Source organism: Haliotis rufescens, unplaced genomic scaffold (genome assembly GCF_023055435.1).
Source record: "Haliotis rufescens isolate VD_foot unplaced genomic scaffold, xgHalRufe1.0.p SCAF_3, whole genome shotgun sequence".
NCBI classification, from domain to species: domain Eukaryota; kingdom Metazoa; phylum Mollusca; class Gastropoda; order Lepetellida; family Haliotidae; genus Haliotis; species Haliotis rufescens.
In genome coordinates this window covers 35631548-35658422 of record NW_025964001.1, presented here as the reverse complement: position 1 = coordinate 35658422, position 26875 = coordinate 35631548, and the positions used below count along the sequence as shown (strand labels likewise).

At 39.2% G+C, this 26875-nt stretch overlaps 1 protein-coding gene across 4 annotated transcripts; it reads left to right on the top strand.

The window, feature by feature from the left end:
* The first annotated feature begins 1445 nt into the window (after positions 1–1445).
* On the top strand, positions 1446–22021 carry LOC124119306 (N-acetylgalactosaminyltransferase 7-like). 4 transcript variants are annotated; one of them, XR_007223084.1, is made up of 14 exons: positions 1446–1737; positions 7593–7729; positions 10169–10298; positions 11746–11872; positions 12109–12275; positions 12733–12940; positions 13648–13821; positions 14395–14512; positions 16281–16409; positions 16736–16957; positions 18326–18397; positions 19578–19706; positions 20334–20450; positions 20749–20886. XR_007223084.1 is itself a non-coding variant. In XM_046481784.2 (13 exons), the coding sequence occupies exons 2-13, from the start codon at positions 7598–7600 to the stop codon at positions 20866–20868; spliced, it is 1728 nt and encodes a 575-aa protein (XP_046337740.2). In that variant the 5' UTR covers positions 1458–1737; positions 7593–7597; the 3' UTR covers positions 20869–22021. The 4 variants fall into 4 exon arrangements, 3 of the variants coding, with proteins under 3 accessions (XP_046337740.2, XP_046337756.2, XP_046337746.2); XM_046481784.2 differs by lacking the exon at positions 20334–20450 and having other exon boundaries at positions 1458–1737; positions 20749–22021; XM_046481800.2 differs by lacking the exons at positions 1446–1737; positions 20334–20450 and adding an exon at positions 2412–2476 and having other exon boundaries at positions 20749–22021.
* The last annotated feature ends 4854 nt before the right edge of the window (positions 22022–26875 follow it).

Sequence of the window (26875 nt, the reverse complement as noted above, 5' to 3'; positions counted from 1 at the left end):
TCTACGTAGATGATACTGCTCACATCTACGTAGAAGATACTTTCATCTAGGTATCAATACTTTCTCAAGTAATCGAACCTATACGTACGATTATAAGTATCAGTATCATCTACGTAGATGTACGTAGATGGTGGCATTTTTTTCAGACTGTCACTAAAACGCTTCCATAGAGGGAAAATACCTTTACATAGCAAAATATGAAATTAGCGAGGGATAATCTTCATCCCCAGATCCACCTATATGTCCTATATATGTTTATATATTCTTGTCGTGATATGTCCCGCATATGCTAATATTCGTTCAAAATATTTAATTTGTCAATGTCCATACTTCTGCTAATTCAAGGGATAGTTTTATGACACTAATACATTCCTCTGATGTAAGCATTCTGAATCATTTAGCAAATTACATTAAATATGCCATCAATTTGCTGTTGTCATCATATTAAAAATACATTCATCGCATTAATTGTACTTGGGCATGGGGACATAATTCTGAATTGATTGATTGATTGGTTGGTTGGTGAGTAGGTGGGTGGGTTGGTTGATTGATTAACATTAAGAACTCTCCACATGGATGCACTCTTTACGCAATTTGGCCAATACCCTTCGTATCTATTTTATGCGCTACAACAGGTTGTTTAGCTTACATTCTGAACATTTTGTCCTGACATATACGTGTGTGACATGTAATGCATATCTGTAATTTTTGTATTAATATTCGGATTTTTATATCTGATATCTGGCGTGGAAGTTTTACGTTTATATAATACCCGTGAAAATCCGGGTTAGAATAGTTCTTCGGCAACCCATGCTTCCTGTAAAAGGGAACTATGTTTGTCGTAAGAGGCGACTAACGGGATCGGGTGTTCAGGCTCGCTGATTTGGTTGATGCATGTCGCCGTATACCAATTATGTGGTTTGATGCTCATGGTATCAATCACTGGATTGTCTGTTCCAGACTCTATTATTTACAGACCGCCATCATATAGCTGGAATATTGCTGAGTGTGGCGTTAAACAACAAACAAACATAACATTTATATAAACAACAACTAAGTTTCATAAATAATGTCATGATTGTAATAGTGGTGCTATACTTCACCTCTAAGTTTCAACTTCCTTGGTCTTGTGGAACCTTTAGAAGAGGATTCTTACACATTTTGATATATTCTGATGTCGTTAAATAATGGTAAAAAAGTCGATTCGCTTCCACTTATTTAACAACCTGATTGATTGATTGATTGATTGGTTGGTTGGTTGGTTGGCTGGTTGGCTGGCTGGCTGGCTGGCTGGCTGACTGACTGACTGACTGACTGACTGAGTCAGGCAAGTAACGGACTATTTAATCCATTACGCCACCTCATAGGACCAACATAGGTAGTTGGGCATATATACTGAACAAGTGAGCTGCTCTAATACGTCATGTATTTAAACCGCTCGTCATGCCCAAACTGGACCCTAGTTTACTGTTATAAACAATCTGCACTTCCGTTACTCTCTAATGTCAATTAAACTTTTCGTCAACGATAGCCTCAACCTGTCACATCTGAGTCGGTAGACGAGAAGCTGGAAAGTCGATGGGCAACAGTTGGCTGTTATTCGACCAGTTATAGTACGTTGTTGTGGAGGACTATGCCGAATATTCAATAATGATAATACTGACAGCCTTCGAAGAGAGTATAAGGCTTATAACGTATACATGGTGCACCGCGCCGGGCAACCACTCGATTAAGACGGTAAGAATATTTATACATTGACAATAGTTTGTTTCGTTCTACAACGTCAAAAGCGTTCCCATTTTGCAAGTCTTTTTGATTTTCACCTCATTTTTATACTTTAATATTATCGTCCGAATACAGTATTCTTCTAGACTGTCAGGGAATTCAGTGCCACTTTCTTGTTTTGGAATTGCACTACAGTCAAATACCGTTGTGTCGAACTTGGATGTATCGAACTTCGGTTGTCTCTAAGTTACAGCATGGTCCCTGAGTGTTACTCAATAACTCGAAGTATTTACGTTTGTCTCTTCAACTGCGACACAACGGTGTTAGACTGTATTTCAAATTATCAGCTACAGTAGGAACACTTAGTAATATAACGAACTGAATCCGTGACGTGAACAGAATATCTGCCAGAACAGGTCGGTGGTTCGATCCCCTCGTCGCTTCATACCAAAAGACGTTAAATGATGGTAATTGGTGTCACTCCGCCTGACGCTCGGCATTAACGGGATAAAGTACGGGCAGACTCGAAGTCAGTTTGATGTGTATAAAATATGGTATCACAATGGCTAGCAATACAATACTGGTATAAGTACGGACTAGGGCAAGCAGCCAGACACACACAAGGTGCATGCTGTGTCAGAACCTCATTGGTTAGAACTTAGTTGCAATTGTGTGTAGCTAGAGGAAACTCATTTGGATCGGGAGGTCAGAATGGCGACAGACTGATCGTGTGTTGTCGTGCCCCGCTGCCGTAGGACATTGTTCATATTATCATCTACAGGTTTGTCTGAGGGACCGTAGCTGGAATATTGCTGGCTGTTGATTAAATATATCTTACATTCAACAATGTACACATTCAGCTGTTAGGGAGGTATTGTATTTCATAGTTCTTCTCTGTAAACGTGTTAATCAATATGAGTAAACATCTGCGCAAACATGTCTCATACCATATTGCTGGTAGTGATCGATAAGCGCTATGTAAAGTCATTTTTTAGACTGAACCTTGTAGGACATGCATGTGAATATCAATAGTAGGTGTGTGAGTTTAGTTTCATGCAGTTTAAACATAATTTTAATTTATCAGGCGTTTAAGATTAATGCTCGAAGCGGAGCTGCTTGACACGTTGAGTTACTGAAAATATAGACCGTCAACGCCAGAGACGATTATCCGCCGAACAAACTTCATTGGGTATAAAAGGCAAAATTACGGTGAAAATACAGAACAGAACAGAACAGAAGTTTATTCAATATTTTAGGCCATATGACCTATAGTACAGTAGTGTTTGTTTTTTGTATCAACATTGTACAGTCACGTGTAGGTAATAATAAGTTTACATAAAATATTAACGTCTAATTTCAAAAATCTTCTTCAGGAATATTGACAGAGATGATATTGTATTTGCATTGCAGGAGTTCAACAAATTTCTCATCAGTTGTTCATCTTTGTACATAGTTGAAATCATAGGGAGGTATCTATTTCTAAGAAACTGATAATATTTACAAATGAGAAGTACATGAAACTCATCCTCAACATAGCCTTCATTACAATAACGGCATAAACTACTTTCTTTATCTTGTACATTTTTCTTTCTGAGATTGTTAACATTAAAATTATGTAATGATATACGTAATTTACACAAAGATCTTCTCAAAGTTCTATCCTGAAGTACAGATACATATTTCTCAGGAACAAGTAAAGATTTTATATTCGTATAATGGCATAAAAACCTTGAGGATGATATTTGACAGTGCCAATCTTGTGAAAATATATCAACTAATCTTTCCTTCAGCATGAAGATAAATAGTTTATCATTTCCAACATCTTGAGATATCCATGCAAGAGAAAAACCAGACATACAAAGAATATTTCTGATATCAGACACCCATAAACAATATTTACCCTTTTCATCCAAGGCTTTTAACATATTATAACAATGAAGAGGAAATCTATTTGAATTCATACGAAGTAGCTTTATCCAATATTTAACTGCCCGTAGCTGGGATGAAACAAAAAGACTGGTACGACCAGTTTCTCCAAGAATGGCTTTGTTAGAGGCATATTTACCGACACCTAACACGTTTAAAGTACATGGCATGAATTTTTTCTATGGAATCATTATAATGACATCCCCATATTTCTGAACCATACAGCAGAATTGGTGCTATTTTTCTGTCAAAAATGTCCGAAACAACTCGGAAAGATATAAATTTGTTTTCTTTGAAAACTCGATAGACAGGAATCAAGGCTTTAGATGCTTGCAGAGCCAACTGCTTACAAGCTGTTGACCATGCTAATCGAGAAGATACAGTCAATCCTAAATATTTATAATATGAAACAATATTGACTGTCTTATTACAATACGTCCATTTTTCAAATTTATTTAGAATACCACCTTTTCTGAAAACATTAACATTTGTCTTTTTCAAATTTACACCAAGGCCCCATTTCTCACAATATAGCTGGAGAACATTTAACTGTTTCTGGAGGCCACTAATTGAAAATGATAATAAAGCAATATCATCAGCAAATAGTAACAGCATTATATCAATTATATCTTGTGACACAAAAACTCCGTAATCACATTCATGATACATTTCAGTTACAAGTTCATTTATGAAAAATATAAATAGGACAGGGCTGAGTACACAGCCCTGTCTTACACCAGCTGAAGTTCTGAAACATTCAGTGATTCCTTTATCTGTCTTGATACATGCCTTAACTGATGAGTACATGCTCTGTAGAACGTTTGACAATTTGCCTGTTAATCCTTTAGTAATTAATAAAAACATCATTTTCTTTCTATCCACATAGTCGAAAGCCTTTTTGAAATCGATAAAGGCACAATAAAAACGGCCCTTGGATTTGATAAGATATTTTGTACACAAAGATTGAAGAATAAATATATTGTCTGATGGAGAATAGTTGGGTCTAAATCCAGCTTGGGATTCTGATAACAGGTCATTCACATCTAACCATGTTCTAATACGTTTTTCAATTACAGCAGAAAACAATTTGCCAGTCACATTTAAGAGAGAAATACCTCGGATCAGATATGTTTCCAGATTTATGTAGAGAAATAATCATTCCTATATTCCAGGAATCTGGAAAAACACCAGTATCTAGAATTTTATTAAAAAGCTGCCTAAGATACGGGTTTATGAAATTTGTTATACTTTTCATATATTCAGGGGGTATACCATCCTCACCGGCTGCTTTACCCACTTTTAACCCATTTAAAGCTTGTTTAATTTCATTTTCAGTAATTTCACCTGATAAGAGCTGGTCAGTAAAAGGCATATAATTACAATGTTGACATGAATGGGAATCTAAAAAATCCTGAACTTATTTATCAAATTCATTTACATCTCTGTTAAAATCTGGATTTAATAAATTCTTAAAATATCTAAACCAAGTGTCAGGTGAAAATAAATATGAATGGAACACAGAAAATCAGTAATGACAACAGGTGTTTGCGAAAAGGTAAGCATGTTCTGCCCTATCGGTAGCATCGCCACACCCAATTTGCATAAAACTCACGAGGACTGGTATAGAGCTCAAGAACATAGAATGGTAATCAGGGCGGATAATGGTATATCTCTTACTGTTTGGTGTTCCTGATGTGAAAAACTAACCCGACAAACTTGGTATCACGATCCGACAAATATGCAAATGAGGTCACCTGGCGGGAACTAGTTTCCAGTTCCATACATCACGCAATGCATTATGTTTCTATAATATTTATTCCAAATTTAAAAATTCCAAAAATTCAATATAAGCAACTCCTAAAAGCCCCCTCTTGGGTTGCACACACCACTTTCACCCTTTTCGCAATACACTAAATGGCCCGGCCAGGCCCGTGTGCGAAATACGCTACAGTCGGAAAGCGCACGTTAAATCTCCTATATCAGTCAGTCAGTCAGTTTCTATAATCTATTAACTAACATACACAGCATGCGTAGATATGGTTCCTTCTGTGCGTCGGCATGTTTCTGTAGAAATGCACGGCTGCACGATACTGGCACTTTATGTGGTTCACTCAAAGACGGCTTCTTAATAACCGGATTTATTGACGATTTATACCGATGTGAATACCTACTGTACATGTATTGATTTTTCGCACACATGTAATTCAAAAGGTTATAAATTTATTGATTCTCCAGCTATGGGTCGCACAAATCGTTTCCAGATGTTGTAACATTTAAAATATATCATCAACTATTTTGAAAATATCGTGCGTGAGACGACGACGATTACCGAACGTCTTTCCTGACCTCCATAAAAAGATGTTTGTCCATTTTTGATATGCCGATTTTGAGATATACATGTATATGTATTACCTATTGTCATCGTAACAAGAGAATTGCTGTAAAAAGGATACCGAAATAAACTTAATCTTTCTCTCAAGACATTACGTTAACAATATATCACATCATAATAATAAAACCATTCCCATAATGATAAGAAATATCTGCTAAAAGTAGAGCCTATTGCACGATTCCAACTTTATCATAAGCATGTTTTTACGAATCAAAGGCTCGCATAATGCAGTCTTTTCCTTATACATCATCTTCAAATACGGAAACGCGGCTAATAATCTCTATTTGTGACACATGATCAGAGAAAACCAGAAAGATTACCCAATTTGCAGTACTAGTGCTTTCGGCGCCTGGGGAAGTCTTGATAACGTTTATGATAATATTGTGAAATAGATTTGTCAATGTTGAAAGAGGGACTTTACCTCACTCTTAATTTGATAGATTTGAAAATCTTGTCTGTAAGTCGGAAGTAATGAAACCGACAGCGAAAACTATGTAATGTAGATTAATAAAAACAAAATATATTGCTTCTTGTTTCACAATACAGCTGTCAGGGACGATAGTGAGTAAAATGTTTGTCAAAGGACTGTGTTCGTTTTTAAAGTAAATAAATAGGTATTCTCTTGTTTGTATTCTGTCTTCTCTTGTCACACTGAAGACCTGGGTTCAATTCCCCACATGGGTACAATGTGGGAAGCCCTTTTCTGGTGTCTCCACTGTGATATTTATTTTTGGGAATAAATTAATGATTACCCGAGCATAAAACCCTGGAATGCAATATTTATACCCGATATTCTAAGCAACATATCAAAGCCATTCTTAAACATGATCGCAGTTACATGTTTATGTTAAATCAACATGTTTGCTTGACGATGATTAAAGCTATATTTTGGCCTGTATAATTACAAAATGTTTGTGTTGACCCATTTGTATGTGCAGATGTTGAATCAATAATCGATAACCACAGAAGAAACGAATTGCGCCTCGGAGCTAGGCACATAAAAGCAATATCTAAAAGTAGTATCGATGACAACACACATTGTGTGTCAAATTACCGAGCATCTGTTACAAACACTGAAATAATCAATAAAACATATTTATCAAAAGGGAATATATTATTTAAAATTTTTATTTCCCGCAGAGTTGATAACCACAAAAAACATTTTCTTTGCATCTCTCAGTAAATCTGCTCGAGGTCATTGGAGTGCGATCTAGATTATAACTTCAAAAAATAAATGAATCTTTGAAATAACATTGGCATATATCGAATGTGTTCTTTCGAACCCAACACACTAGTAACTGCCTAAAACATTTTTTGCCTTTGAAACTTCGCAATTCACATACAAACAAAAGCATATAAAAACAATAAAACCCCGCGCCTGTCCAACTTTCGTCAATCAAAAAACCAACCACAACCGTTGTTCCAAGATAAGGCACATAATTTCACATGTTACACATTTTGTGACTTTGATAATACACAAAAGGTGAAAAAAAAATCCAATCATCCTTAATCACCTATGCAGTCTTAACACAAGCATCGCCTCTTTCAGACCAGATGCTGGGGTGTACGTGTAGGAGACGTTCCATGAAAACATGGATCTTAGGTTTTCTTTTCCTCGGCATGTTGGGACTACTATTCAACTATATAAACGTAGAACGACTTCACGAAAACATAGCATTTGGCAAGGTAAGATTTGTTTGGTTGTTTAACGCCGCACTCGGCACTCTTCCAGGTATATGAAGGCGGTCTGTAAATAATCGAGTCTGGACCATACAATCCAGTGACTGATATCATGAGCATCGATCCAAGCAATTGGTGAGTGAGTGAGTTTGTGTTTAACGCCGCTTTTAACAGTATTCCAGTCATATCACGGCGTGTCAGCTTAATGTGGGAGGAAAGTCTTAGACGTTTACCACTTCGGTGAAACCCACGAGCACGGGTATGGTGCTGACAAACCTAAAACATAATCGGGGCGAACAGGGATTCGAACCCACAATCATAGGTCCCTGGCGTGCCCAAGGGACGCAACTCTGCACTGCGAATTGCGACGCCTTAGACGACTGGGCCACCCATGCCCCCCAGCAATTGGTATTCGATGACATGCACCAAGCCAAGTCAGCGAGCCTGATCCCGTTAGGCGCCACCTACGACAAGCACGGGCTGATGAAGACCTATTCTTACCCGGATTTTCACGGGTGGCAAGGTTAGACTAATATCGACATGACGTGAGAAAATGCACCAGAACTACAGTTACAAATGCCCCGCATCGCCTATGTTACATGTATGTCATAGAAGTTACTACAGTCGTAAGTCTATTGTATAGTATATGATTTATGACAGTCGGAAGTTTATATTTTGTTTAGGAGTTGCGATAGTGGGAAGTCAATGTACGTTGTAGGGGTAACGCCATTGTGCGTCTATGTTATATTATGACAGTGTATGTTATATTATAAGGTTTATGACAGTCGGAAGTCTGTGGTCTATTATATGAGTTGCTATAGTCGTAAGTCGGTGTCATATTGTAGGGGTTACGACAGTCAGAACTCTTTGTTATGTTATTGGAGTTATAACAGTCGATATCTATCATGTTATATTATAGGAGGTATGATAGTCGGAAGTCTATGTTATATTTTGTGAGGGATGACTTTCGGGAGTCTATGTTATATTATAGGATTTTTGTACTGGTAATCCTATGGTCGCTTAGTGAAACGGTACGCAGAAGGTAAGGTAATTTGTGAAGCATGGATCAAATAACAAATATGCAACTTAATTTACTTGAAGGGGAAGTGTATAAATTGGTACATCAGTCATCGGCGTAGGGTCATGGGGAGACAATCACACCATTTATTTCATTGTAGTTTATTTAACATTTGTGGAACAGGACTGCCTGCTTAGGGTTAAGTACGTGTTGATAATTGATGCATAATGTAGACAAGGGAGGATCAATTTGAAGGCAGGGTTGTGTCAACAGGCGTATCCATAAATAGTGTTATCAAATGAACAGTGAAAGAACATACTTTAAAAAAACCCACACTGATTATAATTTATTTCTTGAATTAATTCTAAATCAGCCACATGTGACATTTAATTATTAGTCCCTCTAAAGTCAAGGAGACGTTAATATATAATACACTACTGCCTGAATTTACAATAAAATCAAGTCATAAGGTAGTCTCTTCTTGAATTCTTCAAGCACAATACCTTTCTGAAAAATAACCCAACATATTCAACACATTTGAGAACATATATCATTTACTGTAACATTGTAGGTCATGCAAGCTATACTGGGACATGTACATAAAATGATGACAAATTTTCAGTGTTATGGCACATCAATGCTGACACTGCCTTTGAAAGTACTTCTTAGCGCCCTGTGGAGATCCGGTTTAGAATTGGTATCCAGGAACCAATGCTTGTCTTAAGAGACTGCTGGCGAGATCGACTGGTAGGCTCGCAGACTTGGTTGATGCAAGGCATCGTATCCGAAATGTCTAGGTCGATGCTCATGATATAAATCACTAAATTGTCTAGTCCAGATTCCATCATTCACAGACCGCCGCCGTATACATGTGGCAGGGATACTGCAGAGTGCAGCGTCAAACAAACAAACTTCTTTTCAGCAGCGATAGAAAATGCAACAGAATTCTATCAGAGATGTTTCTTTCGGATTTATGTCAAACCATATTTAGCATTTATTATCAATATAGGGATATCGCTTATTCCTTTCATTTATCACTATTTATTGAATGCTATCAGTAATGTTTCAATGATATTATCCATTCTTTAGTGATATGAAAGGAAAATGTCATTAAATGAATTCCTGATATCATAAAGAAACCCGAAGGAATTACTGATGTCAAACTTTCAAATTCTGACATCATCAAAAATCTAAGAGGCAACTAACGAGATCGGGTGGTCAGGCTCGCTGACTTGATTGATGCATATCTTCGTTTCCCAATTGCATGCATCGATGCTCATTAAACACTATTAAACATGGGTGTTTTAGTTTCTTTTTTTCTCAGCAGTTTATTTGAATACTCCAATACCTGAAAAGTATGCATTTTATAATAATATTGCTGTTGATACAATAACACTTCATCAAACAATAATGGTTCAACTTAACAGCTGGCCTCTGCGCCATTTTTCTTGGGCGACAAACCCGGACAGCATCTTGCTGCGTCAATGGAATCGGTTTATAAGGAAGGAGTGACGGGCAACTTTGAACCTCCGGCGGAGGCGGTTGGCACAGGACCTGGTAGGTTTGAAACCAGCAGTATCTATAGAAACTAGTTATGAATGAGTGACAGCTGTTTGAGTGTCTCCAAAAATTACATATATCGGTAGCAAAAATAAAACGATTGTAAAATGAATTCATGCAATATGATTGAATAACGTGGTTAAATGTTATTCCCGGACTTTAAATGGGAAATTCTGGACTTATCACTGCGTATGAATACTTTTCTTGATAAAAAATACCATCTGTTGCCCGGGAAACAAATACTCAGTAGAACGCACAAATAATTGTATGATTAAGAGGACAAAGCTGTGCTGTGTATATCCCACTGACTGAGGATTCAGCAAGGACCATCATTCCTTCACAGTCAAGTATATTTATTTTTCTCAGTGACATCAGTGGGAAGGGATGTCAGAAATGTTTTAGCCCGGCTGCCACGTGTAGGTTGTAGGTTGTGTGACGTATTTAATATTGACCTGCGTTTGTTGTGTAATCATTCACAAGTTGGCGTTATTCAGTCCAATGATGGGGGCGGTCGGGTAGCCTAGTGGTTAAAGCGTTGGCTCGTCACGCCGAAGACCCGGGTTCGATTCCCGACAACAAGGGTACAATGTGTGAAGCCCATTTCTGGTGTCCCCTGCCGTGATGTTGTTGGAATATTGCTAAAAGCGGCGTAAAACCATACTCAGTCACTCACTCACTCAGTCCAATGATAACTGATTTCTCTAAGTCCCACTGCTTCTCAGCATTGAAAAGGATAAAAGTGAGAGAGAGAGAGAGAGAGAGAGAGAGAGAGAGAGAGAGAGAGCGAGATAAATGCGCTGCATTTAATACATCTGTGCAGATAATGTTACAAAATGGGTGCACACAATTATTTTACGAAGTGACGTCACGATGCCATAAAATTCTTTCGCCAACAAATTAAATGGTGAACAAACAGTGTTTACCTACCCCCAGTGTATACCCCCCCCCCCCCCCCCCCTCACAAGAGTAAACAAGAATCAATGGAGTGGAAACACTTCGGGTCACCCAAACCGAGGCGTGACTTTCATACGAGCTTCCATACCATCCACCATATTTACTCGAAAACAGGAGACAGAAGGAGACAGTACTTTGTGTGTTGAACTGATTAAAGGTCATGACAATTTTTTCAGTTGTATGCAAGGCTTAAAACGTTTTGAAACCACTCCGTATATATAGCACAAAACGTTATCTTTCAGTTGTTCACGCAATGATACACTCTCATTAACAGAGCATGGTATACAATTACCAATGGTTACGCGTGTGGTTCATCATTCGTTTGGAGCAATAACATACATACTTATTTAAACACAAAATATATGATAAATATACCACTCTGAAGTCGATGATCCACGTCTTAGCAGCGAACGTGTCATTTTACCCTTTTTACTGTTGAGACGTGTGCTCTTCTGAATACCAAACGGTGATCTGTTTTTATATACACAAGGTGAGGGCGGACGACCTGTGAAGGTTGAGAGATCGGACTACTCGTCAATGCGTGATTATGGCTGTGATATGTCAGTGAGTGACAGGATATCCCTGAATCGCACGATTCTTGACACCAGACCCAAGCAGTAAGTCTAGGTTACACCTTAGTCAAATGTTTCCAGATCTTTCATTACGCTTTATAAATATTGCATGGACATTGCAAAGCATGACGTCAAGCAAACTTTAATATTCAAGTGCAAAGATTTTGCTTTTGTAAAGTTCTCGTAGTAGATTTAACATTCTTTCTTCATTTTAAACATGTGTGAAAATGTAACAGGATGATGATGCGGTGTCACAGTAATGCCATCCTTTGCTATTCCAGATGCGTGTTCTGGCACTACCCGACCAATCTGCCCAGTGCCTCTGTGGTGATCGTTTTCTACAACGAAGGCAACACGACCCTCCTGAGGACTGTCCACAGCGTCATTAACAGATCCCCGTCCTCGCTCCTGAAGGAGGTGGTCCTTGTGGACGATGCAAGCACAATGGGTAGAGAATAGTCCTTGAGATTGTATCGGTGATTCCTACATGTGTATGCTATGTTTATTGCATACATTACCTACACATGGCCTGCTTCGGCTGAAGGATGGTGAACACGCGGACACAATCTGATCAATAAGTGTGATGTATTCCAGCTATATCACAATAGCCGGATAATTATAGAATCCGAACCTGGTCTGAGACCCCTTTGTTCTGAACAGGAGTGAGTTCCATGGGTTCTGTAAAATACAGTCAAAACCGCTGTGTCGAACATATGGTTTTCTCGAAGTAAAGGTTTGGTTCCTGCGCATTCGTTCATTTCGGTTGTGTCGAAAGTATTTACGTAGGTCCCTTCAACTTCGACACAACGGTGTTTGGCTGTATTGAGACACCTGTTTCTGAACTACTTCGAGTTAAGCTGTCGAATCTCAGGCTGCACATATAATTTCTAGTGAAAATGTTTCAGGTCATCTTCAAAAACCACTAGAATCCTACATCCAGCGTTTCAACGGGTTGGTCAAATTGTACCGAAACGAAGAAAGGCTGGGGCTCATAGGTGCCCGGATGAGGGGAGCAAGGGAGGCAACTGGAGATGTCTTTATAGTGCTTGATTCTCACTGTGAATGTAACGTGAACTGGTTACCGCCCTTGCTTCACAGGATTGCACTTAACAGGTACTTCATTTTTGTTACCTTCCTTGCCATATGTTCATTTACAATCTTGAAGTGGTTTGAGAATCGAAGCGAAACCTCCTCAGGTTGATTTTATATAGAACAAATTGTCACGTACGTGGAAGCGGATGAATTAATATCTTCAGATGTGATTACATGACGTGACCTGTTAATGTAGTTGAACCACATCGAGAGTTAGACAAAGTGTCCAAAGGCTGGATTTATAAACAAATATAAATTGTTGAAAAAAATAATTATGCTTCCTATTGTCGGATAGAAACAATTGTCTGTCACACAAATTTCATTGTTGAAAGTTGGTTTTCTTTAAAAAATATTAAGGCTCATAGTTTTGATTTAATAAATCTTGTACATTTGAAAAATATCTTATCTTTAGACAAACTCCCTGCCCCCCCCCCCCCCCCCCCCCCCCCCCCCCCCAAACCACACGCCCCCACCTCTACACACATCCCCACCCCAATCCCTAGGTAGGTCCGTCCCTAAATCTTTGGAACCATCAAATAATCTATCGTGATATCACTAGTTCGAGACAAACAGAGTATCTACTTTAGACCATGGCGCTTCGGACTATAACACCGAAAGTTCCCCAAAGTCCGGAAATCTCATCTTTCCGATGTTTTCATAATCGGGAAAAGACTTTTACTAATCATACTATCTGTCGTATCAACTTGTATGGTTATCTATTTCCCCAGATCGACGTTGGTACAACCGACCGTTGACGTCATCAGCTACAAAGACTTCTCCTACAACAATATATTCACCAAGATGGTGAAGGGCGTGTTCGACTGGGGCCTTCTGTATAAAGAGATGTATGCGTCTGATAAGGAGCAAGCGGCCACATGGAAACACAACTCAGAACCTTATGGGTAAATACAACGACCTCTTTTGTCCGGACTCTGTTAAATAGAAACGCACGGTTTCCGTAAATGGAATTGAGACCTGTCATAATTACCCATTCTAGAATACAGATCAATGATTTGTTTTCTTATGATTGTGGAAACTGCTTTGTGTTTGTGAATTTTATCGTTATAAAGAAAAAACGGGGAACGGGGTGCAAGTCACCTTCAGCATCGCAATTCGTTTTGAGTTACACCCCTTAGTTGTGACAGGATCCGCCGATTGAGGGTTCGAACCCCAGATTCTCCATGATTCTGATCCTTGGTTTTAAGCATCTTATATGTGTGAGTGAGTGAGTGAGTTAAAGTTTAACGTCACATCGGGAATATTTCAGCTATATCGTGACGAGACAAAATTTGACATAAATAATATATATTGAAACTGTATAAAATTCTGTCGACGTCTTATGTGTAGCCCGTGTGTTAACGTCTAGTGGTTAACACCTGCATCACTTCAGGTTTTCATCCCACGTTAAGCTGACACGCGGCAATATAATACTGAGACGTTAATCCTCACTCACACAAATTATGGTAACGTTGCAGTACACCAACACACGCCGGTGGGCTGTTTGCTGTCGATCGCAAACACTTCTTTGATATCGGAGGTTACGATGACAACTTACTGGTGTGGGGAGGAGAAAACTTCCAGCTGTCTTTCAAGGTACCGTATGTTCTCTATTAAGTGAAAACTTCCAGCTGTCTTTCAAGGTACCGTATGTTCTCTATTAAAAGAAAACTTCCCGCTGTCTTTCAAGGTACCGTATGTTCTCTATTAAGTGAAAACTTCCAGCTGTCTTTCAAGGTACCGTATGTTCTCTTTTAAGAGAAAACTTCCAGCTATCTTTCAAGGTACCGTATGTTCTCTATTAAGTGAAAACTTCCAGCTGTCATTCAGGGTACCGTATGTTCTCTATTAAGAGAAAACTTCCAGCTATCTTTCAGGTACCGTATGTTCCCTGTTAAGAATCAGGTAGTTATTATGAGCCGGTGTCTTGCGTAATTGTTTCACAATAGCAGAAACGGTCCAGCTACATTTAATAATTCCCCATTACTTATGACTACTTTTTTTTCTAAACTAAAACGCCCCTTCTCGTCAGCCCCGGTACACCGATACGAAAGGAATAAGAACCGAGCCTGTCTGACAAGGGCCGGAACTAAAAGTATTCTGGATTAAAAGGGGTCCGAGATCTTAAGTGAAGAAACAAGCTACCTGGGAGATACAAGTGTTTGGATATAACATGTTCAACAGTTGTAAATACCCCGTTTTGTCAGGACACGATATATATTACTAGTTATACAGTACAATTTTAAGTGAGTGTGAGTGAGTGAGTATGGTTTTACGCCACTTTTAGCAAAATTCCAGCAATATCACGGCGGGGGACATCAGAAATGAGCTTCACACATTGTACCCATGTCTAGAATCAAACCCGGGTCCTCGGCGTGATGAGCGAACGCTTTAACCACAAGGCTACCCTACAAATGAGAGGGAATCTCATTTGAGCCCCCCCCCCCCCAAAAAAAAAAAAAAAAAAAAAGAAAAGAAAAGAAAAATAAGTCTCACTAAGATTTAAGCGATATCTTGGTCAACCTTGGTTTAGTTCCCATTACAAAAATGGTTAATGGTGGTGACAATCAATGCAACACTAAAAATCAGGGTGAATATTGAGTCGATCCCATGATCTGAGGATACCTCACACCAAAGGACGCAACTCTGTTAAGCGAATTACGGCGTCAAGTCGACGTCTGCCCCTACCTACTAAAAACAGAACAGCTTGTTAACATTCCAAATCTACTGCTGATTTTGTGCTTGTATCCAACAATTAATACAACTTCATATTATGTCCTCTTTTATCGGGGTAGCCTATTATTTTTCATCAACGAATTACCGAATAAACGAATCACAGATATCGATAAACAACCCTTTGTTTGTATGCTTTTAACGCCGCACCCAACAATATTCCGGGGGCACGGGTGGCCCAGTCGTCTAAAGCGCCGCGATTCGCTGTGCAGAGTTGCGTCCCATGGGCACGCCAGAAACCTATGATTGTGGGTACGAATCCCGGTTCGCCTCGATTATGTTTCTAGGTTTGTCAGCACCATACCCTTGCTCGTAGGTTTCACCGAAGTGGTAAACGTCTGAGACCTGCATCACTTGGGGCTTTCCTCCCACATTAAGCTGGCACGCCGCGATATAACTGTAATACTGTTAAAAAGCGGCGTTAAACCCAACTCACTCATTCAACAATATTCCAGCTATATGACAGCGCTGCGGTCTGTAAATAATCGAGTCTGGACCAATCAATCAATGACCCTTTGTATGTATATTTGTATGCACGTTATCAAAAACAACCGTGTGGAAGTTAGGGTTATCCATACAACTAGAGAACGGAGTAATTTGACTTCACTGAATGTCAACTGTTGTTTTCCAGCAATGGATGTGTGGGGGTAGCATGGAGATGGTGCCCTGTTCGAGGGTAGGACACGTCTACCATTCTACAATGCCGTATTCGCTCAATATTAATAAAAAGAAGCCCATCAAAATGTCTATTATAAAACACGTGAGTACAACAATTTGTGTTTTCACATCAAATTCCATTAATATGAAATATTTGTTTCCATCTACCACTATCATAATCATAATCATCATCATCACCATCACCATCATCATCATCATCATCATCATTATCATCATCATCATCATCATCATCATCATCATCATCATCAGCAGCATGGCGGTGGGGTAGCCTAGTGCTTAAAGCGTTCATCATCATCGTGAAATATTCTTGCTTGTTTGTTTAAGCATTAGGAAATGTGAATAAACTAACAAATGTTGTTAATACATATGAATTTAACATGAATTAATATGAATTTGTTCTCATGATAGAATTATCTACGTGTTGTGGAGGGGTGGATGGATGAGTACAAGGAATATTTCTACATTCGTGAACCAAACGTACGACAACACGCACACGAGGTGAATGTCACAGACCAGTTGGAACTCAGGAAGAGGCTGGGATGTAGGAGCTTCAAATGGTACTTGGACAATGTAGCCTATGGCATTCTGGAATATTTTCCACTACCCCCACCAAACAAAGCGTGGGGAAATGTAAGTATGCACGTTACAATATGCATAGAATCGTGTGGCGGTTGTTTAGCCGTGTGTTGAACGCGCTGGCTCGTCACACTGAAGACTCAGGTTCGAGGGGGCGGCACGGCAATTTGCTGTGCAGAGTTGCGTCCCTTGGACAGAAACCCTGTTCGATCTGTATACTTTTTAGGTTTGTCAGCACCATACCCGTGCTCGTGGATTTCACCAAAGTGGTAAACGTCTAAGACCTGCATCACTTCGGGCTTTCCCCCAACATTAAGCTGATCCACCGTGATGCAACTGGAATACTGTCCAAAGCGGTGTTAAACCCAACTCACTCACCTAGTCGTAGTGTTTGAGAGACACAAATCTGTTCGAACACAAATTACGATATTGAAACCATATTTCACCTAATTGTCGTTCAAGACAAATGACCCTTATGGATGCTAGAAACATATGACCGTGGGTTCGAATCACGGTTCGCCCCGATTATGTTTATGGGTTTGTCTCACCATACATGCGCTGTGGGGTTCACCTGAGTGATAAACGTCTAAGGCCTGCATCACTTTCCTCCCACATCAAGCTGACACAGCGTGATATAATTGGAACAATGTTCAAAGCTGCGTTTCACCCATTCACTCAGGTTCGATTCCCCGTATGGGTCAGACAATACTAACATTTACTTGAGATAGTTCTGAAATCTACGGAAGCCTTTTAGGGCCATGTGTTTTTAATTTTTTTTTCGATACTATCTAGAAATTTCAAGATATTTAGTTGAAATTTCAAGAAACTAAGTTGAAATTTCAAGATACTATCTTGGAATACAAGATACTATCTTGAAATTTCAACTAAGTATCTTGAAATTTCAACTTCTGTATCTTGAAATTTCAACTAAGTATCTTGAAATTTCAACTTAATATCTTGAAACTTCAACTTCTGTATCTTGAAATTTCAACTTAGTATCTTGAAATTTCAAGATAGTATCTTGAAATTTCAACTTAGTTTCTTGAAATTTCAACTTAGGATCTTGAAATTTCAAGATAGTATCGAATTTAAAAAACAAACCAAATGGCCCTAAAAGGCTTCCGTAGAAGACGTGTACAGAGTTACCCAGAAATTTATTCATAGTTGATAAAGTATCTGTGGTTGTTTTGTTTGAATGCGAAAATGGCGAAAATAATGTGTTCGCAAATGGAAATATTTAATATAAAACCTCAACGCCGAGGCATGGCCAGTCTCAATTATCTGGCAAAACAGATTCCAAAGAGCGTCAAAAACAAAATCGCGTTGAAAATTATATGAATGGATCACTGAACATCAGTAATGACACGAGGTGTTCATGTAAATAATTTGCACATACAAAAATGTAACATAATTGTGTTCCAGATCCATGAGCGACATGGAAGCCAGTGCCTAGCGAAAGGATCCAGTTTAATAATCGGTTACTGTGGTGGCGGGGTAAGACATTTACTCGTCCTCATGGCAAAGTAAATATGATCATATATATCACATGTATCATCATATCACATTGTTATCATATATAATAAAATAATTTTCTAAAAGCACACACATGCCTCAAATGTCCTATCCTTTTCTTGAAAGAATTCAAGCCTATTAAGGAGGCACAATTTGATAATCGAGGGGCGGTGTGATGAGTGTTTGTTTGGGGCGTAGGCTCTCTGAATAATTAATAACTTTTACAATATATATAATTCAACTTTTGCTATTTACCCAAGTTATGGTAGAACATGTTGTTATTTTGATTCCGCAGTACAGATGTACTGGGGGGCACGGGGGGCACGGGTGGCCCAGTCGTCTAAGGCGCCGCGATTCACTGTGCAGAGTTGCGTTCCCATGATCTGAGGATACCTCACACCCAAGGACGCAACTCTGCTAAGCGAATTACGGCGTCAAGTCGACGTCTGCGCGTGCCCCTACCTACTAAAAACGGAACAGCTTGATAACATTCCAAATCTACTGCTGATTTTGTGCTTGTATCCAACAATTAATACAACTTCATATTATGTCCTCTTTTATCGGGGTAGCCTATTATTATTCATCAACGAATTACCGAATAAACGAATCACAGATATCGATAAACAACCCTTTGTTTGTATGCTTTTATTGCCGCACCCAACAATATTCCGGGGGCACGGGTGGCCCAGTCGTCTAAAGCGCCGCGATTCGCTGTGCAGAGTTGCGTCCCATGGGCACGCCAGAAACCTATGATTGTGGGTTCGAATCCCGGTTCGCCTCGATTATGTTTCTAGGTTTGTCAGCACCGTACCCGTGCTCGTGGGTTTCACCGAATTTGTAAACGTCTGAGACCTGCATCACTTGGGGCTTTCCTCCCACATTAAGCTGACACGCCGTGATATAACTGGAATAATGCTCAAAGCGGCGTTTAACACAACTCACTCACTCACTACATATTTCTTGAACGGGCTAGAAAACGTAACGGTGCTTGGTTCGCTAGATTGAGTTTATCCACTCGTAGACATGATGTCCAGTACTCCTCATACACATAATTACATTTACTGTTTTCTTGAGTAGATATTTGTGTGTGTCCATCTCTAATCCATAATCAAATACATAACCAAAACATCCGCCGACTCTAATAAAATGTGTCATGTTTCAGGTGTTCAGATACAATACTGCAGGACAGATATCCACGGGGGAATTCTGCCTGGTTTTCACAAAGCAAACAAAAGTATTAACGTTTCCCAAATGTCCTGATGGAAGCAGTCATCCTTGGGACTGGAATCAGGTAATGAAAGTTTTGGAACAGGAATGAATTTATCATCCAAATCACGCTTCGAAAGGAGATATCGCTTGGGTGATCAAGCGAGATCGCATCAATACAATTGCATCACAACGCTTTGAAACACCATTGTAACATCATTTGTAGCCATGACATCACATATGAATGACATCACTAATTTATAATCTCGCTGCCAATGAAGCGGGTTAGCTGTTTCCTATTACGCTAAAGACACTGGTTATTACTGAAAACTGAAAAAGATTGATTTTGGATGATAAGTAGAATCTCACCCTCGTGCTTTTTTATGTCAAATATATCAACACTCGTCGATAAAAGTTAAAAAATCCTCGGCAAGCATAAGAGTTTTAATCTTTTATCAACTCGTGTTTCTATATCTTATATCAAAAGCCATTCTGGTGAACTTCTCAATGTATGCTTTGTTTGTTTGTTTGTTTGTTTGTTGTTTAACGCCGCACTCAGCAATATACCATCTATATAACGTCGATCTGTAAATAATCGAGTCTGGACCAGACATTCAAGTGACTGATATCATGAGCATCGATCCCCGCAATTAGGATCGATGACATGCATCAACCAAGTCAGCGAGTCTGGTCCAGATTCATTTATTTACAGACCGCCGTCATATAGCTTGAGTGCGGCTTTCAACAAGAAAACAAACAAACATTTAGCTGTAACACCACCACTGTACCATGGCGTCCTGGCGACTACACACGGGAAGAGTGAGTGTGAGTGAGTGGGTTGAAGTACTTTGTTAAGATAAGATATATGGATAAACGGCTTCATTAGTACAATTAGGATCGACGTTTCGGTGTAGGTTCTTGCTTGATAACGGTGTAAGAACCAAAATGTTGTTCATCCATATATCTTATCCTCACTAGAAATACAATCGTTTTCCGATTTGCGAATCAATAAGTTTTCAATGCGCGGAAATGTTCCATTAGTAATTCCGGCTGACGGTTCCATATGAAATTTCCGGGCATCGGATACACAACACATGTTGCTACCATTATCCTTTATATCATTTCAGGAAACAGGCTTAATCCGTCACCCGGAGTTAAATCAGTGCCTCACCAGTGCACCCGCAGTATTTCTTTCAGACTGTGACAATAACAATCCCAAACAACAGTGGGATATGAAGGCGACGTGATTGGATGAACAATATGGCTCTTTCCACCAAGAACATCTCTGTGATATTGCATTGGGGGTGATGTCGTATTTGAGACCCCGCGAATATGTCCGCTATAGGGGCCTCAACAAGGCCTCAGCAATTCATGATTGACAACGAGGACACAATTTATGGATAACACACACTTCCGTTGTCAAGCAAAGACTGAAACGTCACTAAAATAGCATATTACAGAAGTTAATTCCATAAATTGTGTCTACGTTGTCACCAGTCAACTCGTAAGAAATGCCTATCAAAGAATTTCAATCAATTTTAATAGACCTTAACACTGAGATTGCCGCAACGCTTTGTAAAACGGGCCCCGAGGGATGATAATTTGTCCTCGTACCCAAAAGGCATGGAACGTTGCTCGTACTATCAACCACCGCCTTTCCTGACCCTTACTCGTTTGCTTGCGAACATCGTTACAGATCTAGAGATTGAATATTAATGACTGCGGCAAAGAAAATCATTATCGAAACAATCTTTATTTAAGCTGGGTTTTTTTTTCTTTTTAATTTCGATGACTCCAACACGATTAATGATCATTCTGATATTGACAAGAGGGAAGAAGATATACTGGAACGTTTGAGATGAAACTTGATTAGCAGGGAAATACACTGCCTCTTAAAAGAGAGTACACTCCCATGGTTTATGGTGGCTAACAACGCAAGAAATGCTTATTCGGTGGTGCTGTGTTTGATACGAGTATCATGATTGTGTTTGGGACGTGTATCATGATTGTGTTTGGGACGTGTATCATGATTGTGTTTGGGACGGGTATCATGATTGTGTTTGGGACGGGTATCATGATTGTGTTTGGGATGGGTATCATGATTACGTTTGCAGTACTAGTGTTTCGGCGCCTAGAGACGTTTTGATAACGTTTGTCTTTTTTCGGAAATAATATTGTGAAGTGGATTTGTAAATCTTGAAAAAGGATCTTTAAGTAACTCTAAATTTTTAAAGCTTTGAAATAACCTCTTTGCAAGTCGGAAGTAAAGACTGTAATGTTGATTAATAAAAACAAAACATATTGCTTCTTGACACACAATACAGATGTCTGGGACGATACTGAGTAGAGTCTTTGTAAAGACTGTGTACATTTTTAAAGTAAATGCATATGTATTCTTTAGTTCGTCATCTTTGTTCTTTGTTTCTTCTCCTATTGTATTCTCTCGTCACTTCAAAGACCCAGATTCCATTCCCCACATGGACTACGATGTGTGTCCCCCGCTGTTATTAGAAAGACACTTGGATGGGCATATTTATGCAAATTCTGTGAGTCACGGGTGTTACCGGTGGGGAGGGAGATGATTATCCTTTTCGCGAACACCTGTTCTCATCACTGATTTTCAGTGATCCATGCCTAAAATTTTCACCGTTATTTTGCCCTTTACGCCAAATGGAATCTGTTCGGCAGATAATCGAGAGGTGTCAGTTGACGTGTTGTGTGTGATACCCATGAAGACACAGCACATGCCACAGCCTGGGCAGGTCTGCCAATCTCCATGAAAATGTTACGTTGATTGAACGCTTATCTACCAAGGCAGCGTCATGCACTGAAAACCACCCAAAGCACGTTAAAGCATACTATGTATATCGTAGTTTGTTAAAGAAATTCTATTAAGACACATTAAATCATAAAAAGAATGACGAGTTGGGAAGGGTAATTATGTTTAACATAATTATGACAATTGGTTTCGGAAGTAGTTTATTTTCTGCTGCAAACGATAATTAGTTTAGGTATATGTCCGCATCATGAACACTGTTTCCAGAGAGAAAGACTACATGAGCAGATCAACTCGGTTCGAAGGACTAACGTTTGACAGTGATGCCTGACTGACTTGTCTTCATCCTCCCTAGTCCTTAGTGGATATCGGAAGTTTCCTGAAGGGTAATGTCCGTTCATCTGGCTCAGGTACAAACGGATTCCAGGTGCAAGCCAGCCAGGAGTTCACGTCGGCTGTGTATGTTGTTGTGTTAGAGGGTCCCCCTTCACTGAAGATGTTGATCTGTACCGTGATCTGAAAAATAAGTATTCTGTCTGACGTTTGTTTCGGTAAAACCTGACAGACCATTTGCTATTCTTTGGGTGAGTGGTTTGGGGTTTTGTATTTTATCGAAAATAATATGGATGTATTGTCACAGAAAATGTCTAAAAAATGATAGATATTTTCAATATACAAATAGTTTTTAATAAAGAAAGTATCTGGTTGAAATACAAAATGCCATTTGAGGGACCATTGACATAATTTTCACAGCTATTTTGCCTTTACGCCCAATGGTATTGTGAGTGAGTTTTGGATTTTACGCCCCTTTGAACACTCTTTCAGTTATATCACGGCGTGTCAGTTTAATGTGGAAGGACAGCCATCAGTTAGAATGGGTATGGTGCTGACAAACCTATAAACAGAATCGGGGCGAACCGGGATTCGAACCCACGATTATAGGTTTCTGGCGTTCCCAGAGGGACTCAACTATGCACATCTCTCAACGCGGCGAATTGCCACGCCTTTTATATATTTTTACACAACAAAATGGAATCACTCTGCAGTAGGTTTACATATGAACATAACTAAAATTGCCAAACATACATTACTATATAAAATGCCAACGACAGAGAACAACGAGTCTCGATTATCGGTCACGATGTTCGGCTGAAACAGATTCTAAAGGCAAAATAGCAGTGTCAGCAAAATGATATGAATGGATCACTGAAAATCAGTGATGAACTGCCATTAATCATAACTGAATTAACTAGTAAATTACATACTTGTACTTTATTTAAGATGTAGCTCTGGTCAATTCACTAACAATATATAGTCGAAACTGTAGTGTAGTTTCGGTTACAATCTTATGTACAATTTGACCATCTATTGAATATGTAATAACAAAATTAATCATACTGGGTATCTATTACTGTTTGGTGGCTTTTCATATGCGATATATTTTTTGAAACTTTTGCTGACACAATGTTTGTTTACATATAAATTTAAATATCACCGTGTCCTATAACATGCTATATAGACTGTATGACAAGAGAGGTGACTTTCACTTTCCAATAGTCAACTTTCCCTTCATGTCGAGCAATATTCCAGCAGCTCAAGCCTTAATCGTTTGGTTTGACAACTTTGAGATACAATCGAGCATGCTCTTTCTACCAAGATTTCAAAGAGCATCATGCGACTCTTGCTCAGAAATTGTTTGATCAAGGTTACAACATTCAAGGCCCCAGTAAAGCTTTCAAAAAGTTTTATGGTAGACACGTGGAGGTCATTCACAAATTTGACGCATCGGTGACAAAACACGCGGTGCAATTCCCTATTGTGACTTGTACCATGAGTTCCCGTGTTTTTTCCAGGTGAACAATTGACTTGCCTTTGCATGTGTTTGTGGCGAGTGCCACCGGTGGGCAGGATACGCTCACCTTTTCGCCAACACCTGGTACCATTACTATTTGATGGTGATTTATGAACACATGCTCATGATATAATTATGACGTTATGTCAACAAGACAACCATATTTTGCTTCGACGTCAACGTCAGACACGTCTAGCTTGGTGAAGATAACATCTGATCAATAGTGAAGACAGCATCTGATCATGAGGTTCAGAAGACAAGACCATTACTCCACTGAATTCACTAGCACGGGTATGGTACTGACAAACCTATAAACAGAATTACGGCGATCCGGGATTCGAACCCACTATCAGAGGTATCTGGCGTGTCCAAGGGGCGCAACTCTGCACAGCGAATGGCGAGAGCACTACGACATTTATCGTCGTGATCAATGGAGCGTACTTTAGTACAACAGAGTTGCAGCGTCAAACAGTTAAGACTACTACCCATCGTGTTTTGAAATCGCAGAGCAAATTCGGTTTTCGTCATATGTTGCAAATCATGTTTCCTACGAATGATTAACGCTATATATGACCTTACAAATGCAATATATACTATAACGTCGTTCTGGTATCAGACAATCTTTTGTTCACTTACAGTTTAATTAGTATGTCTTTTAAAAGTCTTATTGGAACAGCACATGTATGGGTGTACGATTGAAAGTTACTAAATATACTGAAAATTAAACGTAAAACAATATGTTAGACTGCATTTATCACTGTACCTTTTTCAATCAGCGTAAGTTTTGCAATTAAATTTACATCATAATTAGTAAATTCATCTCTCGCAGATCTAAATGTGAGAAAATTAACTTGTGGCGATTACGGTCAAATTCACAAAACCAAAATCAAATCCACTTAAAACATGAGACTTAAACCATGCCACGCCACTTCCCAATTGTGCCATGGTAAAATGGAGATAAACATGACATGTTTTCAGTGTAGAGAAAGTATAGCATGTCGAGCTGATAACATTCGAGTTTGAAACAGGCACATAACTGAACCTCTTCAATCGGTTCTTTCATCACGCATGCCATTGGGACATTGATGGACTTTTGCTCCCCAGAATCTTGGTTGTATTTGTTTGAAAGAAAGATCGAGAAGTGTTCCTATGCGCACACATCGTGCAAGACAGATGCTTTGACATGTCAAATGACATGAGTACGATGGAAAAGAAATTCAAATATTATTCATGTTTTAACGCAAATGTACTGTTAAATAATGATGGTGGCAAAATACGAACCCATTCTAGTTGCCATGCTGGCGATACACCGGAAGGTATGACCTTCAAAGTCATGTTCACCATCTCACCAATACATTCATCCCCAAACTGTAATAACAATAGAGAATGATAGTCAATCAAGAGGCACATGATACAAGAAGATTCAGCTTCTGTATTGCTGTACCCAGTGTTTCAAGGGTAGTTCTTGCCCCTTCATCAGCTGAATGATGAAGATGACGATAACGGAACAAGACGTTGCCTCAAAATGATATATCCGCGATGATGAAGGTAAAGGAAATTTGCAGATAACCAGATTATAAGAAAACGGGGTATATCATTTAGAAAATAAGAAGTTAAGAATCAATTAGAAATCTATAACTCATTAGCAAATAATTCATGAACTCATCAGTTCAAACTTCAGGAAGATTATCCCAGGTAAACCGTTCGATTCTTGAAGTTGGTGAGAACATAGGAGTGAGCGAGTTGTGGTAAACGCCGCTTTGAGCATTATTCCAGTTATATCACGGCGTGTCAGCTTAATGTGGGAGGAAAACCCGAAGTGATGCAGATCTCTGAAGTTTACCACTTCGGTGAAACCCACAAGCACGGGTATGGTGCTGACAAACCTCGAAACATAATCGGGGCGACCCGGGATTCGAACCCACAATCAGAGGTTTCTGGCGTGGGACGCAACTATGCACAGCGAGTCGCGGCGCCTTAGACGACTGGGCCCTAATATGACAAGCATTAGGTGAGGACCTTATTAAATTTTAGCATTAAACATCAGACAAATAGAACCAGTTCTGAAGGGCAAACACCAATTTTAGGAATGTTGTCATTTTCAGTACAATAGTGCATCAAAAACATCCCATATATCATGTGGATATCGAACTGTCGATAAAACAATGGCTTCCAAAAGGATTTTCAGGTGATCGAATACTTAACGAAAACCTCAATTATCAAAAACACATTATGATCGTCTCCCAATTATCCAAATCCTCTAGAAGTTCCCTTTAATGATACAACTTTTTATATCATGTGAATATCGAACTCCCGATATAACGACGTTGTCCTTGGTTCTCATCCTCTCCATCCGGAGTTACGGTGTCTGGAAATGTAATGAATATCTGGGAGGGTCATTTGATATGAAGTAAAAAAATACGTATTAATGATACCTGGAATATGTCTGTACAACCAGATTCAAAGTCATCACCGTCGACGTTTTCTAATTCATGTGTGAAGTTCCCTTGGCTCCCCAGGAGACTGAGCAGAACATTGGAGTTGGTACCAGCCCCTCTATCCGTTCCTGTTTTGACGGTTATGTTATAAAGGGCACATGGACTCTCTGCAATTGGAAAACGTGAGG